This window comes from Acipenser ruthenus, chromosome 19 (genome assembly GCF_902713425.1).
Source record: "Acipenser ruthenus chromosome 19, fAciRut3.2 maternal haplotype, whole genome shotgun sequence".
NCBI classification, from domain to species: Eukaryota; Metazoa; Chordata; class Actinopteri; order Acipenseriformes; family Acipenseridae; genus Acipenser; species Acipenser ruthenus.
The window spans coordinates 8,271,202-8,289,910 of NC_081207.1; the positions used below are offsets into that span (position 1 = coordinate 8,271,202).

The window sequence follows — 18,709 nt, forward strand, 5'->3', positions numbered from 1 at the left end:
ATGGCTGTGAATATTTAAGAGCAGCTAGGGGTTTGAAGCCTGTGTACAAGGCTAACTAATTAAATGCTTGGAGAGGTTTTGTACAATGTATTTCCCACTAAGCTTGGAGTCCTGAGGGGGTAAAACCTCATTCATGTAGTCAGACCTTTTGGCTGTGAACTGCACAGCAGCTCTCAGTAGAGTGCTTATTTTGTCATACTCATATCAATCATAGCACAACATCTTGTCTTTGCAGCAAATGAAAAATCATTTTGGATTAGAAGACCGATTGGTTTCAGAAATATTTCTGAAACCAATTATCCAAAAAAACAACAGGGCCAAGACTTAAAACAGTATGTTGTGTGATACTGTAAATATCTTGTTGAAAAAAAAAATCTATTAAGATACATTAAGTTAAGGAATCCAATACGTGTATTTTTTAAAGCTGAACAGCATTGTAAAAGCTTTCTGTTCATATCAAGATGTATTACAGTTGTGAGAGTATGATTCACAGGGTGTTTTATAACAGGGTTGTATCTGGATGGTTAGAGCCAAGTTTCAAGATAGCAAATCCTCATATTAGCTTAGAGAGCATCTTCTGTAGCATAATAAGAGCTCTGAATGTGCTGAGATGACATGTGAGGTTTATTACAATTCAAATTCTATAGAGGTGTGCTTGACACAGCATGTTTCAATGTTTAGTGGAGAACTTGATGTAGATACAAGCAATGCTGAGCTTTGGCTAAAGTCTTTCCGCTAGGATGCAATTACATGAGGCCATGCAATGTGTTGACATAAGTGGGTGACTTCATGTTACTTTGCCTTACAGTGAAACAGTGACCCAGGCATCTAACTTACCTTGAACTTGAGTTTCCAGTCATCAGGGGTCTATTCTGAAGTTATACATGATTGTAGTTATTCATGATTAAGTTATTTCTTGCTAGTTTTAGCATCATCTGTAAATATTGTCATTTGAACTTATAAACATGTAATGGGATATCAAAAAAATCTCTATAAAACATGCCACATGACTTTGACAAAAAATAGTTTATTGGTGATAATTGGTTTTACAGCTTATTTGGAGTGTGTTACCTAATGTATATTTTTTAATCGCTTGTACACGTACTGTATATAACACATGTCCATTGTAAGAAAGGTGTTTTCTGATGTGTGTTTTCTAAGGGTTGTACCACAGAATAAGATTGGGGTGACCCAAAACTTAAAACATATATGTTTAACAATATATGTATGTCAAGACAAATTACTTGATCTGTTGTCATGGAAACAGTTAAGGGCCATTCACAACGCACAGCAAAAGCAATTGTTTTCAATGAAGGTGGTCAAGTAGGTTTGGAATCTGCCTTCATCAAACCGGAGCTCCTGTGTCAGCCGACGATATTCACCATACCTTTTTCTTTTCTTGAGGATGTCATGGACCCACAGCGATAATACATTTGTTTCTTTCTCCAGTAGAGCAGGGCGATCGCAATTATCTTTTTTTGTTTGCTGTTCATTGTTCCAGGTATTGTGTTGTCAATTAAAGTGTCACATTATCTCAGATTAAATACACCTGTTTCTGGAAGGCCCCAGAGTTTGTTAGAGAGCATATCTAAACAAACAGCATCATGAAGACCAAGCTATCAAAACAAGTCTGGGATAAAGTTCTGGAGAAGCACCAATCAGGGTTGGGTTATAAAAAAATATCGCAAACTTTGAACATCCCCCGGAGCACCGTTAAATCCATTATTAAAAAATGGAAAGAATATGGCACAACCGCGACTCTGCCTGGAGAAGGCCGTCCACCAAAACTCAGGCATTAGTCAGAGAAGCAACCAAGAGGCCAATGGTAACTGAAGGAGCTGGAGAGATCCACAGCTGAGATGGGAGAAACCATCCATGGGACAACTATAACCCGGACGCTCCACAAAGCTGGGCTTTATGGAAAAGCGGCGAGAAGAAAGCCATTGCTGAAAAAAACCCATATCAAATCCCGTTTGGATTTTGCCAAAAGGCATGTGGGAGACACAGCAAACGTGGAAAAAGGTTCTCTGTTCTGATGAGACCAAAATTGAACTTTTTGGCCTTAGCGCAAAACGCTATGTGTGGCGCAAAGCCAACACTGCTCATCACCCTGAGAACACCATCCCCACGGTGAAGCATGGTGGTGGCAGCATCATGTTATGGAGATGCTTTTCATCGGCAGGGACTGGGAAACTGGTCAGGATTGAGGGCAAGATGGATGGAGCCAAATACAGTGAAATTCTAGTAGAAAACCTGTTTCAGTCTGCAAGAGACCTGGGACTGGGGCGGAGGTTCACCTTCCAGCAGGACAATGACCCTAAACACACAGCCAAAGCTACACTGGAGTGGTTTAAAAACAAGAACCTGAATGTCTTAGAATGGCCTAGTCAAAGCCCAGACCTCAATTTGATTGAGAATCTGTGGCAAGACTTGAAAATTGCTGTTCACCAACGGTCCCCATCCAACTTGACAGAGCTTGAGCAATTTTGCCAAGAAGAATGGGCAAAAATTGCAGGATCCAGATGTGCAAAGCTGGTGGAGACTTACCCAAAAAGCTGTAATTGCTGCCAAAGGTGCTTCTACCAAGTATTGACTCAGGGGGGTGAATACTTATGCAACCAACAAATGTCTTTTTTTTTGTTTAATTAACTTTTGTGTCACAATGAAAAATATTTTGCACCTTCAAAGTGTTAAGTATGTTGTGTAAATCAAATGGTAAAAATCCCAATTAAATCCATTTTAATTCCAGGTTGTAAAACTATAAAATGTGGAAAAGTCTAAGGGGGGTGAATACTTATGCAAGGCACTGTACATGCAGCCGTGACGTTACAACAGACCGCCCGCTGACTTTCCCCTGCCGCTCCCCTGCCGCGTTCGGTGTGAACAGTGGTCAGCGGCGACTGCAAAGCAACGCACAAGGAGGCGGCATGCGCGCTGTGTCCAGTGTGCACGCCCCTTTACACCTCATAACATAACATTTCCAATTTCTTAATAAATGGTTATAACTTTAGGTTCTTTTCAACGTAAAGCACAATAAAGTAGGGCAAAACCCAAAGGGACTGAAGCAACTTCTCAGGTTAATGTGCTGCTGTGTTTTAAGCTATTTATATTGCTGTTTTTGGACCTCATGTTACAACTTAATTGCATTTAATTTCCTCCTTTTTGAAAATGATATTCTAACTTAATTATGGTTGATTATGACATTTATAATCCTTCTTAAAATAAATAAATAAAAGTTAGAAAGACCTTTAATCTTCATAAGAAATAGTTTTTTACACAGCTTTTCTCCTGACTCTATGTGTATTTATCATCATCGAAGGCATTAACCGAAACATTTGTCTACTTGACGTTCTTATAATTGTACCTCAGTTATTTTTTTTATCTAGCTCTGCAGTAGGGATTCAGGGATGTACCATTGATGACCTCTTTAAATCTTTCTATACAATATTATAATTACAGTAGAAAGTAGGCTACCACTGACACAGGTGGATGTCTCTGGTATGTCGAAATAACAACACAGCAGCATTGAAGAGTTGCCATTTAAGAAAGGTTACTACAGTTAGAACACAAATGCTTACTGGTACACAAACAACTAATTTAGTATAATTACCATTAAATTACGTACAAGTCAATGTGTAGCAATTTGTGTTTTGCTGCATAATAGCTTTTGGACTGTAATTGTACAGAAGGTTATTTACTGCTTGTAACACCACCCAAATAGTTTTAGCAATTCTAAAGAGAAAACATAAAACAAACAGACTGGGCACTGGGTCATGGACTGCTTCTTTCACTTTCTAGCATCTCATATACAGTACCCGATACAGAGCTCATTCCTGTGTTTCAATCCCAACCTGCCACTGGAGAATGCTGTGTTTATGGGTGACAGCACCAGCAAACACAACATGTTCTGTCACCCAGTGGAAAGAGTGTCACAATGTTACTGTGGCCAAGTCAAATCGGCAGAAATTAATTTGATTAAACTTGTTTGATACATAGTGGGTGTCTACCTGGATCTCAGTCTATTTAAGGAATTAACTAGGGACATTAGAAATTTATTGACACAAAAAGATATCAGTCATGAAACTAGTTTTTTTTTTTACCAAATTCCACCTGAACTGCTGTTGAAACTGCTGTTGATAAGACAGTGGGCACTACCCACAAAGGAAACACAGGATGATAGCAATATAAAACATGATAGCAGTCTAGAAAAGTCTTGTATATATAAAACTAATAATTAATTCAAATATTCTTTAAGTAACTCCTTTGATTTAAAAACAAGATTTGATATGCATTTTTAAAAAAAAAAGAGGTTTGGGCTAAGGCTTATACCGTTCACATTCACTTTTTCAAATTTTTTGAATCAAGTGTGTTAGTTGCAGGCTCATGTGAAGATCATTCATCTACAGGAGGCTGTGTGGTTCAGTGGTTAAAGAAAAGGGCTTGTAACCAGAAGGTCCCCGGTTCAAATCCCGGATCAGCCCCAGACTCATTGTGTGACCCTGAGCAAGTCACTTAACCTCCTTGTGCTCCGTCTTTCAGGTGAGACGTAATTGTAAGTGACTCTGCAGCTGATGCATAGTTCACACACCCGAGTCTCTGTAAGTCGCCTTGGATAAAGGCGTCTGCTAAATAAACAAATAGTAATAATAATAACAATACAGGTCTGAAACTGAAAGCAAAATATTAACCCTTATAAAAGGTTGAGAATATACTATGGAAAAGACATATAAATGTGATACGTAACGCACATACAAAAACTTTTTTTTTTTAAAAGTAATAATGCCTACAAGCTCATACCTAAAAAAACTGCTTCAGTGTAATAAATATTCAGGAATATACATCAGTTATTTTTTATAAATATTAATTAAGTCTATTTGTTCCCTTTTTACACCCAATTTCGAATATCCAAAGTAATGGTAATTAGTTAGACACCCGTCTAATTACCAAAGTAATGATTACCCTCCTTGAGACTGCTGTAAGATTATGAGAAATCCTTGTGGTTTCAAAGAATTCAAACAGCAATCAAAGTGCTTTTATCTAATACACTGGTCTGTGAACCTTGAGGTTCAATCCTCAGTCATATACTATGGTAAGGTCACTAATGTACCTTTCCAGCAATTCCTTACACATACATTCCAGCATCTACATATAATCCTAACCTTAATCCACAATTTTGTTTATTGTTGGATAATAATAATAATAATAATAATAATAATAATAATAATAATAATAATAATATAATAATAATTATTGAGGATTAGAGATTTGATACTAATTTAAAGTGTGATTTTGGACTTCAATATTGTTTTAAAAGCAATTTTAAATGCACTTATAGTATATGTCTTATACAATATAAAAGGTCTTTCTTGAATATGGACAGAAAATAGCAACATGCTCCCCACAGTATCTACCTAAATAACATCATGTGATTGTCGTTCACAATCATGTATTTTATGACGGTCATTATTAATTAGGCTATTAGATAGCATAACCCATAATAGTCAATGAGGATAAGAAATGTCATCAAACTGCTTATCAGATCCATTTTATTATAAATTACAAATGTATTTTCTTACTGACAACAAAGCAAACAGGCACACTGCAAATCAGAAACTAAAGTTGCATTTTATGTCAGGAAGCTATTGCGGATTACAGTAAAGGTATAGGGAGTACATATTAAACTTTGTGATTCGTAGAAAGAGTCATGTTAATAACCAACGTATGACTTCAACCTTTCTGCAGAGTAAAACATGTTGGTAAGAAACAGAACAAAATATCACTGGTTTATACCCTTGTCTTGAAACCACTTTCTTTCATAAATGTATTAACGAAAAGCCACTCCTAAAGAAATACTTTGGGGGGATTTTATTCAACATTTAATCTTTTTCCATTAAAACATTAAAATTAAAATGAAGCAAACAATGCTTAATATACACGTAGCACTGTAGGCTTTATTTCTAACCTACCAAAATACAAAAGTCAACCCACTGTAAATGAACTTTCGAGCAAGGTAATGTTGAGAATATGATGTTCTGCGGCAACTTAACCACTTTTGTGCATGTATCCTTGTCACACAGATTTCTTCAGTGTCAGAAGAAAAGCTTGATCTTGCCCTATACAACACAGTATCTGTTTCACAGGCAGGTTGCCAAAAAGAAAGTCCTACATTGAAAACACATACTGTATATTATATAGAGAACAGATGAAAAGAGGCTGTAATGATATGCAAGATTTTGTGTCTCCAACATTTTTTTTCTTTCTCATTATCCTTAAAAACCCATCAATTACTCAAAATATGTCACAGCAGGCATCTACTGTCTGGTAGAAGCTAGAAGCTCATTGGCTGACAGTACTGAATCGTATTCTAATTACCTGATAATTGAAGTGTCCTGACAGTAAGGTGTCCAGAGACAAAGGCATTTTTTTTAAAATTTGCTTTCATGATTTGTTTTTGTGCTGTATCTTATTATCTTATTTCAAACTAAGCTACTGTTAATGTGAGCGTTTCAAGGTTCTCTCTGCTGTACTTGGAAAATACGCTACAATACATGGAACCTGATTATAAACATTTCACAAGAGACATATTTTTTTTGAAAATCAACAGCAATTGGGTTTTTATAAATGAGTTCAGACTACAGACCTGCCATCCTGCCTTGCTTGTGCATGTTCAGCTGATTCCAGCACAAGGCCTTCGGTTGAGGCTGGCAGGTCACTCCCTGGGTTCTGGTTCTGCTTCACAGAGCTGAAAGGAATGAAAGTGAGTGTCAGATTGTTCAACCAATTTTGACAGGCTGCTTGCGAGCTAGCACATACTGTACTTGGGAAAACTAAAAGGAACAGGTTGAATAATGGTGGACTCCATGGCTATGGAATAAAGCACACCAAGTATATGTAATATATTGCAGCACTTTGGATTAAAGGGTAGGAATAACCACATAATTAACAACAGGTGCTCCTACTGTACATGGCACATGCCATTTCCATGTAATTACATACTTAGTTACCACCAGCAGCTACTTAAAGCATGAACCATTGGTATCAATGCCGTTATTTCAGTTTACAAGGTTACAGTACCTATGACCTGTTCGATGAAGTGCTAACACATATGGATTAAATGTTGCCGCATAGATTTAAAGATCTTTCACAGAGAACATTTATTTATTTTTTGTCAGCCTGCTGCTCCAAGAGACACATCTATACAAATCTTGTTCTATGTTTTATTGTTTAATTTAATATTGTTTTAACTGCTTTTTGGCAAATTAAGGATTGTTTGCTCGAAAACAATACAATTCTGCTTGTTTGATTGTGGATTTGAAAATACATTACTTATATTTAAAAAAGCAGTCAGTGGAACAGAGGAGACCTTCGGATTTGCATTAAGTACCTTTGCCTCGGGCCAATGAACTATTTCCGAGGTCAGTTATCTAACAGTGTGTCTGGTATGCCTAATTCATTGAGCAGAAATTGGTAAATAAACAAATGTGGTAATGACATGGGAACAAAAGATGCAAGATGTATCCCTCTCAAAAGGTTAAAGAGTAAGCAGCTTTAAATTACATTGTCTTAATATGTCTATGACCCCCTTAACTATGTTAATATATTAGCAAAGTGGTTCGCATTGTGATTTTTCTTATAAGTCTAGTTGCCAGCCATAGACGTGTGTAACATAGGCTAGATCTGCCAAAGTGATTTTATATTATTAAATACCGGTAGAAAAACAAAAGCAAACCTGATCTAAAATGACAGATCACTAGACAGCATATCACTATGGCAGGCAACTAGAACTGAAGAGCAGGTCCTAAACTCCGGTGAAAGCACCTTAACAAAGGGTTGTCAACAAATAATAATACAAAAACCACAGAATGTATGTGTAATAAATACTATTCAGATTGGCTGCAAACATCAGAAAAAAAAGGTTAGGGGAACAAAGGAAATCAATTTTGAAGCTTTTTTACTCTTTAAGTATGTTGATAATACCATTTTAAAAAATACCGATAGTAGAAAAACACCACAGTGGATACTATTAGGATACTATTTGGAAGTATTTTCTAAAATCAGTATGGGGTCACTCCACACCACACATTTTTTAGGAATGTGAAAGGCATTTCCAGTGTGAATCAAAGAACAGAGCCAAGACTCCCATCATTAAGTGTAGGACTGCTGCACACGAGACAAAATGTTCTTTTTCATCATCAAGAAATATTTTTTTCCACCAGTATTTTTTTATTAATGAGCTACTCTCCAGCACACAAGCTATGATTCATGAAATTAATACTGAGCTTTTCACTTTGATCATACAGAGGCAAGCGTAGCACTTTTTGAAATACTGCCAGTTTTAACATGTGAAAGAACACTTCTCTTTTCTCCATGAATAAAACTATGGCTGTAACTGCATGGCTGAATGGATAGTTATTTTTGTATGCTTGTGTAACGGGCAGTGTTGTGTGACACACTGCCGTTACAGATTCTGCAAGGTTAGACGGAAAAAGCTCTATAATCATGAATGCAGGCAAGTCTTTTTTTATATTTCTAAATTCCGCCTTTAATTTGTTTAATATATACACACCAGTAAAAAAAGACAGCACCTGTTTTATTGCAGCATTCAACTAAACTTTACACACAGTAACAATATGTGTTTTAAAGTAAAGCCCTTTATTCCTACATCTGCACCATAACACAAAGAAATAAGGCAGGTAACAATGAGGTGCATTCGTTTTTGATTCAATACCCCCCTTAGATGGCCTCCTTGATTTCTCTAAATAGGGTTATTGTGTCATTTTCATAAATAATTTGCAACCTTTGGTTAAAGCAAACCTGCAATGAACTATCACCCAAAGAAAGACCACCCGCAACCCCATTATGGTGCTCTGTCGTGTGTTTCATTTAGATGCCTTACTGTATGTACTTCAGAGCTTATCCCAATGCACATCATTACACAGACACTGTTGCAGGCAAGAAATCAACAGCACAGATGGCGTATGGGGCTACGTGTACCAGGAGTTCACTTTGCTGTTGTCTTCAATCATTTTCCATATGTACTTTACGAAAAGAAAGCAGATACTTTGTATCTGAGCCCTCATCCTGATTCTCTCCACGTAATGTAATCTTAAAGAAATTGGCCGGCAAATCTTACTTTAGCTGGCATAAATCCAACCATGCACCCATTTTAGCTGCCAGTGTCTTGAATATTTACAATCCTTTAGATGCAAATGTAGTATAGGGTATTACATTACACTGTTACCAGGTAATTGTTTTACAATTAGAGTGGTCACCAAGGTTTTAAAATATATTTCCTTTTTTTGTTAGTACCAGCTATATTTTTTTTGGACCCTTCTTTTTTTCAGTTGATTTTTTTTTTGTGGCTTTTATTTCTTACTACTAAGTTTGACTATTCTGATATTTCAAAGACAATGCTAGAGATATAGTTGATGCTAGTAACTGGTACTTTTTGTGAGTAAAGCACTTGTTTAAAATGGAAAGTTATTCAAGCTAGTTACGAAGCAAGGCAATCAAAAGTTGCTCTACTTTTTAGATCTGTTCAATATCTGGACTTAATACAACAGAACATATCTAAGCACGTCGCTCGGTCAAAAAAGGAACTTATATGAACACCTTACTATCATTTTCTATACTTTACATCTTTTTTGGTCTGTTGCTTGTTTAGATGCATTATTTAATACAAATGTTTCCCCCCTTTTGTTTCTTTCCCCAATAAGGATACCACATTTACTAAAGCTTCTCGTAGTTAACCAAGTACAATAAATGACATGCAAGATATATTGCATGTCATTTATTGTAATTACTGTGCTAATGTCTTAGCCACTTGGTTAAACTAATATTTGCCAACAGTTTAATTAAATGTGCTATTTAAGATGCCAGCCTTCCATTGTACACATTTCATTTACAAAGCAATGAATTGTACTTGCTTCATAAAACTTGCCCTGCAAACACAAAAAAGCAGAAAGGATGCCTTCTATTCAGTTTTAAAAGGTTTGCAAAATGTGTTGTATTGCTGCCCATGCACTATAATTCAAGACAACGCATACATTTTAAAACCAAAATGGACCTGCTCCAAGCTACAGTAATATGTAGTTAGGACCTGGGCCTGAAGTCATTTGGAAAGCTTTATTTTTATTTATTTTTTGGAGCAACATCACCTCACATACTGCATTTCTTTATCCGTTTGCATTATAACGTTTTTCAGAAGTGGGGATAAAAATGACCCTGACTATCACTAAGGGTTATAGTAGTAAATACAAATTCTCATAACAATGTATACAGTATACATAAAAGGCCCTTACTGCTACTTTTATAAAGATGGACAAAAAGGGCTTAATAATATGCTTTTCTCCGGCTGCATCTATGGTTAATTGCATTTGGGAATATGCATATGTGCTGTGTGACCTTGGCCATATAAAACAGATACACATGAATCACTTATGAAAACCTCCATTTTTAACCTCCAGATTGTTCAAGGTAATACGTAACAAAGCCTTTATTATAGAAGTCAGACTTTGTTTCTTCTAGGGTAACAAGAAATACGTATAAAGAATAGCTACCTGAAAAGAATGAAATTGAAAGGAAAGCCATAGAACTGCTTCAAAAGGAAGAAAATGAAACAGATTTGCCAATTTCAGATTTAGCAGAGCTTGAGAACATAATATGTATTTATTTTGTTGCAGCATAATTTATAACAGCTTTATATGTGTTGCAGGTCTGTGGCATCACTGAACACACAGGAAAGCACTCTTAAAGCCATGTTACTCATTTTAAGCAATGTTTTGCTGAGGACTGTTTTTAAAGGCCCATTTAAAATAAGTAAATCAAGTTTGCAGCTCACAATAACCGTTTCTACTGTTTTACAGTTTAACCTAAATACTGTCTCCACTTGTAAATATCTACAGAATGCTTGAATATTTACTTTCCATTAAGGTCTTACTGTATGCAAGGTGTGGGCAACATGGATATTCCAGTTTATTGCAGGACTTTGTACCACCAGTTCTGGAATTAGTTAATTGACCCATCTGCTGAAGATCAAATAAAAAGGGTAACCTTTTACATTAAGTGCCTCTAATTGCTGTGTATTTACATAGCAGGTACTTAGTGAATACATTCGTGCTTACACATAATTGCAATGTTATTATGCATAGTTACAATATACTTAATATGTCAATCTTTTTGCCTGATCTAACCCTAATACTTTTCTGATATAATTGTGTTACAAGTGATTGAAAACCTTGACACTCAAAAAAAAAAAAGTTTCAAAATTGCCGTCCAAGTTGCCCCAATCAATTTCCAAATATTTTTGGAACTGTTTTGTACCTGTCTTTTGGAATATATTAACATCCACCTCTCCACTTATAATTCTGAATTCATCACTAGTACACTAACAAGCTAATACCAAGCCACAGTCGATTGATGAAAGAAAATTACTTCAGTTACATTTTCTTATTAAGTTTGTAGACACGAGGCACACTGTGAGCTTGTCTGCCTATATAAACTGAAGCGTATCAAATTAAACTGCTTTTAATCTGCAGCGCAGTCATATTATATGATGAAATGCTTAGAACTTGCAGGTGCTATTTGCAAGCAAGTTAGCTGTCAATTATTTTATGAGATGCCCTTGAAAAAAGCTAACAGGACTTGATTTAACTTAAAAGACACATTTCAAGTTGCGCAAGTGATTCAGTCCACCAATATAACTTAAATGAATACACATTTTGTTTTAAAAATGATTCACTTTGTGCCCGCAGGGACAGCACAGGTACACCTCAGTGTTACATCCATATCTATATATATATATATATATATATATATATATATATAAAATGAAAAATGAACACATAGTTACAGTTTAATTACAACTAAACCCAGTTAATCTCATGTAATTGTCACAGTGGTATGTTATCTAGCTGGTTACGCTGCATTGGACATTCACTCTTAAAAATATATGCTCACGTTTCCTTCCAGAAAACTTTACAGACTTGTCATGTTGAGTAGGCAGATGTTTCTTAGTTTTGATCTGAACAATAGAAATTGTTTTCTTGGTAACTTTTGGCATTTTGGGGATTACTGCCTAAACAACATAACGGAGAAAAACCAAAACCTTTTTTTTTTAAAAACCATAAAAAGTTAGTAAATGTACAAAATATTAACTTACAATGTTTTTAAAAATAACCTCCTTTGTCATTACATTGTGGCATATGTATAGAAAGCAAGCAAAAGTGATTGCTTTTTAAAAGCCTGTATATAACAAATCAGAAGCATTTTGCTCAAAATGTTATACTTTTTTAAAATAAGATTTCTGTACGATGGTAATAACACACTTCCCCTAAGCAACATAGAGACCAAAACAGGCAAACACGGCTGAGGAAAACAGCCAGAAAAAAAATAAACAATTTTATTAAAATCTCTTGTTATGTACCCAAGGGGACGTGTGTAGTGATAGGGGAACCTTGGCCACCCCAGTGTATAGTGCATTGCAACATAGGACGGAGATCCCAAGCTGACTGGCTTAGCGGCAGTGGGGGCACTGCGTAAGCAGCACCTTTATTTTGTAGTTTTATTACTGTTTTATTTTCCCTTTTCATTTCGCCTTTTGTTTTCATTATTATTTTGAGCACCTGAGAGTGCGCCAGCTTTTAACTGTTTTACCAGTATTGGTATTACTGTGGTCCTGTTTACTGTTGCCGGTATTCAGGCCATGGACAACAGCGCCCTCTGCGGGCTAAAAGAAAATACAGAAAAAAATAATACTGGGCACCGGTGTGGTGTTTTCAATTAAAACTCCCATGTGTGTCAGTGAATTGCCCACCACCCTTCCACAGTGCTACTAGCAATATTACACAGTAATCCACAGCTCCACATGTATTACTGCGTTTTTTTTTTGTACCCTTTCATAAAGTCGATTAATCGATGCATTAGCTTTTTTGGAGAATGATATATCGATAGTGAAACATTAGGCATCGCCCCAGCCTTACTTCAAAATCTCATATCATTACTAATAACAAAATATGCAAAGCACATTTTAGGTGATCAAACATGTTAAATTATAGTAGTAATAAAAGTTAATGATTGGTATACAGTATATTTCACCACATCTACATTAGTTAACCATAATAGCTCTTAGGATGCCTGTGGTGTGCATCTTGAATACTGTTAGAACGCTTATATCCCCAATGGTGTGCCGTTTCCTCCTACAAGACATGAATTGATATATAGTATTTGACTACTGGAGCATTCTGGGAATCTGAGCTACCATTTTAAAGTGCAGGCAGTACTAAATACCGCCAATCCTTAATGCCCAACTTTCTCCAATGCATGCTTGTATTTTTGAGCTGAAAAGTGCATCTTACAATTTATGATTGCGTCATATAACATTAGCCAGAAAATTGCAGGACTAGCCATTAAATTACTCAGTGAGTTTTATTGAGTTTTCCTGGAACTCTGCAATCACTAGGATTAATATGAAGAGCAGCAGAACAGTAGAATAGAAAGGGATTCAGGCAACATACTGCATTAAAAAAAGCTAAAAGAATGGGCTGCTGCTTAGGTCAGGGCTAAGTGGCCAAACTGTGTTGGTTTCTAGGGCACATTGTCTTCAAGAAAAGCCTTTAAAGTAATGTCTTTTGTTCTGTTTAAGATGCATTGCTTGTTTTTGGCATACTTTACTTGAGAAATGAAGATACAGTATTTCTAATACAAAATGCTACAGATTACATGTTCATATGCTGCTGGTCTATTCCGCCCCATTGATCTATATGTTATCAGGTTATTTTACCTGCAACATAGGAAGTAATTAGGTTCCAGGAAGCAGCCCTTTTTATTATTTGTCATAGTATCTGAGTACACAACTAAAAGATTTTCATCACTGTCAGTGAAAAGATTTCTTATGCTAATAGGATGTAAGAAAACTCTACTACAAAATATAATGCCTTGTTCTTGTTCTATTCTGTTAAATGAAAAAGCATGTTAGAAGCTTAAAATGGCTGTTAAGGGGTTTTAGACTTCCTATCAATTAAAACTATGGCCAGATGACCACATTTGACCCCCAGGCTTAGGTTTGGCCACTCAAGCTTAGGTAAACAGCAGACATTTGAAAGGGCCAGTATTGTAATTATGGTTTTATTAGGCTTGTAAAAGATGTTTACTCCTTAAAGGTGCTGTTTTAAATAATTCATATTGTTGATATTTTGTAGCCAATTATAATAATATCCTTGTGTATATAAAACACCTTTAAAATGTAAAACTGCTTTTAAAAATACAGTACTGGAAAATAAATAAATGTTCCAAAAAGCATGCATTATTCAAAATAAATAAAGTCTTACATTATACGTTTCTGAAAAATATGAATTTTTAAACCAGAGTAGGCTAGAATAAGACTTGTATGTTTTATTTTAGTGTTGTCTTTATGCAGTATATTAGTTGGTACATTTTTTGTTTTACAAAACTAGGATCAAACAACCACCATTAAGTAATGCATTCAAAAAACAGGAGTTAACTCAGGAGTGAAGTAAATGCTTTGCATGACAGGCATAATTGTGTACGTCAGTGTGCAGTTTTATACTATTCTTCAAGTATAAGAAAAAAACAAAAAAAATGCCAACTGACAGAAACATTTTCTTGATAATAGTCATCTCCAAATGTCAACAGCAGAACTACTTTACGAATGAATAAAACCAAAATGTCTGTGTATTAGTCACTACAGTATATTTCTCACACAGTACCAAGGCTGTCATGGACATAATGTCGGACTGTTGAGATGAGTCATAGTACACAGAGGTTTGATCACCAAAAACCAGTGTGATGTTGATGGCTTATCCAGTATAACTGTTCATGGAATTGCTCTATTGCAGTATTGGAACGCTAACTATGATTATACAGTATATTCAGTGCAAAAGGGGGAGGGGGTTGAGTGGGGCAATATGGAGCACATTTTGCATTTATGTATTTGCCCCTACACTTGTTTAAGGGAAGTGCATATCTTTCTGTGGAAATTTGGGTAGCAGCATTAAATTGGATTTCAATAGGCTCTGAAGTGGTCCAGTGGAGATTTTATAAGAGATGAATGTTTAAAAAGCAATCATATTTGATGGCATTATTAAAAGAAAAACATAGCAATTGCATGAACCTTTACAAGTGGAAATGGAAACAAAGCAGAATAGCAATATTGTTCTAATGCTAAATGGCATACATAAACTCTAGGAACTAACTTGTCCCATATTCAACTAATTGCCTGATGCCCCAGTAAAATGACTGTCAACCCCTGCCCAAGAGAGATCTGTGCTTTCCGCCACTTATGGTTCAGTTCACAGCTGTGTGCCACTTTACATTTCTGCAGCCCTGCAGGGTGTTACACTGTAGATGTATCATCATATTTCCTCTCTTATCTGCCACCCAAAAAGATTCTGATTCCAGCCCATTCGTTCACACTTCACACTCCTGATTACACTTCCCTGCCTAGGTCACTGCACGTCCATTTGTTTTTGTCATTTGTGCACACGTGATGCTAATTGCTTTGCACATTACGCTTTAATCAGAAAACAGCTGCTGAAAAGGAAACTAAACTCACAGATGAGCCTTGGAAGGAAATCACTCAAATTGTTTATCAACTTTAGCATTTGTAAATTTCAGATCTAGAACTAATAAATACCACAACCTAGACGATTTGGTAATGGTTAAAGCCATTTTCCAACAAGGTCACCAATGGCAGCCAAGGTCAGTTGCTGGGCAATGTGAGATAAGTCTCTGTACAGATCCTGGTTGGCCAGTCTCCACAACACCAAAACCATTTGCACAATGCCACTAACTAGTACAGTCACTCACAAAGATAAGATAGGTATAGGGTCTGAACTTCCAATACCTTAAAAAATAATTTCCACAATGCCACTGTTGAGGTCCATTGGTGAAACAGTGAGAGGGGGAATTACACATAGCATTGACTTATGCTGTACATGTGCTGTGAATAGATAGAGGGCTTTGGTTCCTGTGCTGTCAGCAACACAGCTAGTACATAAATCACCATTAGAACAGCAGTATATATATATATATATATATATATATATATATATATAAAATCAGTAGCGACAGATAAAAGTAATCCACCAAAGAACCTCTGCTCATGAAAATGACCCCCGCAAAGTAAATCTCAGTTCTACTGTATTGTGTTTATATACATGTTCGTGTCAGAAGCAGATTTCATATGATTATAAAATATCCCTGGTAATGTTTGAATGCATAACACAGTATGTGTCCTTCTTTTTATAAAATGATCCAATATGAAAACATGCTAGGTATTTATGTGAATGTATTTTAACACTGAACATTTTGAACTCCCATCTACCCATTTTGCCTGATTCTGTCTTCTAGGAGACCAGCAGTGGCCAGTGCAGTTGCTGTCTCAATGCGGTAGGAATGCTTATTAAACCCTAGTTGTATGTGCAGTATATGTATCCTCAGGCCAGATAGAGCCTTCCTGTGTGTTATAAGGACCTAGTCACTGGTGATGGATGACAGAAGAAAGGCCCTGGCTCACCTAGGGTCTGAAGCAGGAAGACTGCGCATTCTTAAGTCTTTGCCCAATCTTGGGTGCACTACCTGACTATCTTCTCGAGTGCAACATCAGCTTGTGCTTGTGCAGTCAGTGTTATTAGACCGAACTGTGATCTCTCTAATCACGAAGAAACCTGCATCGGCTGGGATAAAGGCAGCTTTGAATGATGTTACTTCTTAATAATTGAAGAAGACATCAGATAAATCTGTGCTTATCCTTGCTAGCCACTCAGGGGTGCAACCATTTTCTAAGATGAGCCTTCAAGTTCCAGGAACTGTAAGACATGTTAGTTTGCTTAAAAAAATTAATTGATGCCAATCTGATGTTGAAAAGTAAAATCATTTTGCCAACAGAAGGTGATATACTGTGTAAGAGGTTTCCCAAATGATATGTTAGACGTTTCCAAGAGACTGCTGCCAGTTTAACACAATTTTTATTAAACATCACCTCAGTTATCACAGAACCTTGGTACATGCCTTGAAGCAAATTCTACACAGTAGAAACCCCAATGAAAAGGTTTGTGGACTATACCCAAGATAGAAAGCCGAGTTGCTCAAATGCTCACTCAGATGATAAAGTAAAACTGCAAATAACCAAGTGAAGGAGACCAATGTTTTGGCTAATACCTTTGTCAATGTTACTGAATTTTTTGGGGGGAAAATAGATAGGGTAATGAGTCGAGGAATACTGGGTGCAAAGACCTTCAAGTAAGATGCTAAGTATAGTGTACTGCTGGAGGAGTTCCACAGTAAATCATACTGTTGACCCAGGCACAATTTTTAGGTTGTAGTATAATGCATTGTTTAATGAACCATTCACAGAATGGGTCAACTTTCTTGAAGGTCATGCATGCATTAGAGAAGTCAATTGAAACACGTGTCAATGTAATAGAAACTCTTCTATATGAAACATAATAAATTGACATCTTGTGGTCAATGACAGTGCACTTTGACCAATGACTTGATCTAGTCCAACACATGACAGGTCAATATATATTTATTAGCCACAGACTATTGGTGTAAACAGTGGATGATCTGGAATTAACCTGGGACAGGTCCTACTTCTAGCCAAAATACCACATAACCAAGGCAGGGCTTGAATTTCATTTTTGTGTGCTGGGGGGATTTCCCCCCTCTGCTGCAGCCAATGGGGGGGATTCCAAAATTTTAGGGGGGAATGGCAAAAAAAGGCACTTGTGCATATACAAAACTATATATATATTACTGCATCATCATTCACACTGGTGTTGCTTTAAAATAAGCTGCTTTCAGGAGACCTAACAGCTGTTCATCACTGTGAGACAGAGCACTCTCCATTGCTTTTGCCATTGCCTGACGTGAAGTTTTTGCTGCAGCAGAAAAAAGGTGCTTTTCTACTTAACCAGCACTCCATTTCTTTTTTTTTTTTAACTCTTTACACTCAGCCCTGTTTCTCACTGTTTTCATTGATGTTTAACTACTAGATAGTTTGTATTGCATGCATGTAACATATCAAATGAAAGGCCACAGAATTTCCTTTCATATTATGTAAGTTGCATACTATATGTGGTATAGGCATACTATATGTGGTAGAGATGAGAATATATGTTTTAAAAAAAATGCTTTTCCAAAAAAATCATGTTTGGTCACTGCTATATATATTGTAATCATAGATGGCTAAAAAACAAAAATGCACCATTGAACCTCAATATGAAATGAACATGGGGGGGTGAGCTTCTAAGCTTTCCAAAGATACTGCCCCTTCAAAGACAGAGCAATAGACTCAAAACAAAACCTAAGCTGTGAACTCTGTCACATGATGAGAGGCTTAACTTCAGGCAGTCGTAGTTCCAGCTAGGAGGACCGCATACACACACTGAATATGTCTTTGGAAAGCCCCGAGTCTGTAATTTTAAACAAGCCAGGTAGGTGGCTTTTACGGTGCCTGCGTAATGTGTGCGTAACCTTCGGTGAGTTTTAAGAGTTAAATCGAAAGTCACCACTTGCAAAACACCGTCTAGATAGACTTAATATCATTTTTGTTTTCAAAACTGTTTACTTGTACTGTAGTATACTGAGTTTCTATAATGCTTAAAGGTAGTGGCCGAGAATCATGTATGAGAGAATAAAGTCTCACGGCACTTAAAATATCCAGCACTACTTTTTTTAAATTTATTTA

General features: G+C 36.3%; 1 protein-coding gene across 3 annotated transcripts in view; it reads left to right on the plus strand.

The window, feature by feature from the left end:
• LOC117424133 (protein shisa-6-like) overlaps positions 1–18,709 on the plus strand; it is a 148,574-nt gene that overhangs the window by 106,171 nt on the left and 23,694 nt on the right. For 2 of the 3 annotated variants that reach the window (XM_058992452.1, XM_058992451.1), the window contains exon 5: positions 16,369–16,407. The exons of the other annotated variant lie outside the window; for it this stretch is intronic. In XM_058992452.1, coding sequence (XP_058848435.1) covers positions 16,369–16,407 — 39 coding nt within the window. The remainder of the gene's footprint in view (positions 1–16,368; positions 16,408–18,709) is intronic. 3 annotated transcript variants of the gene reach the window in all.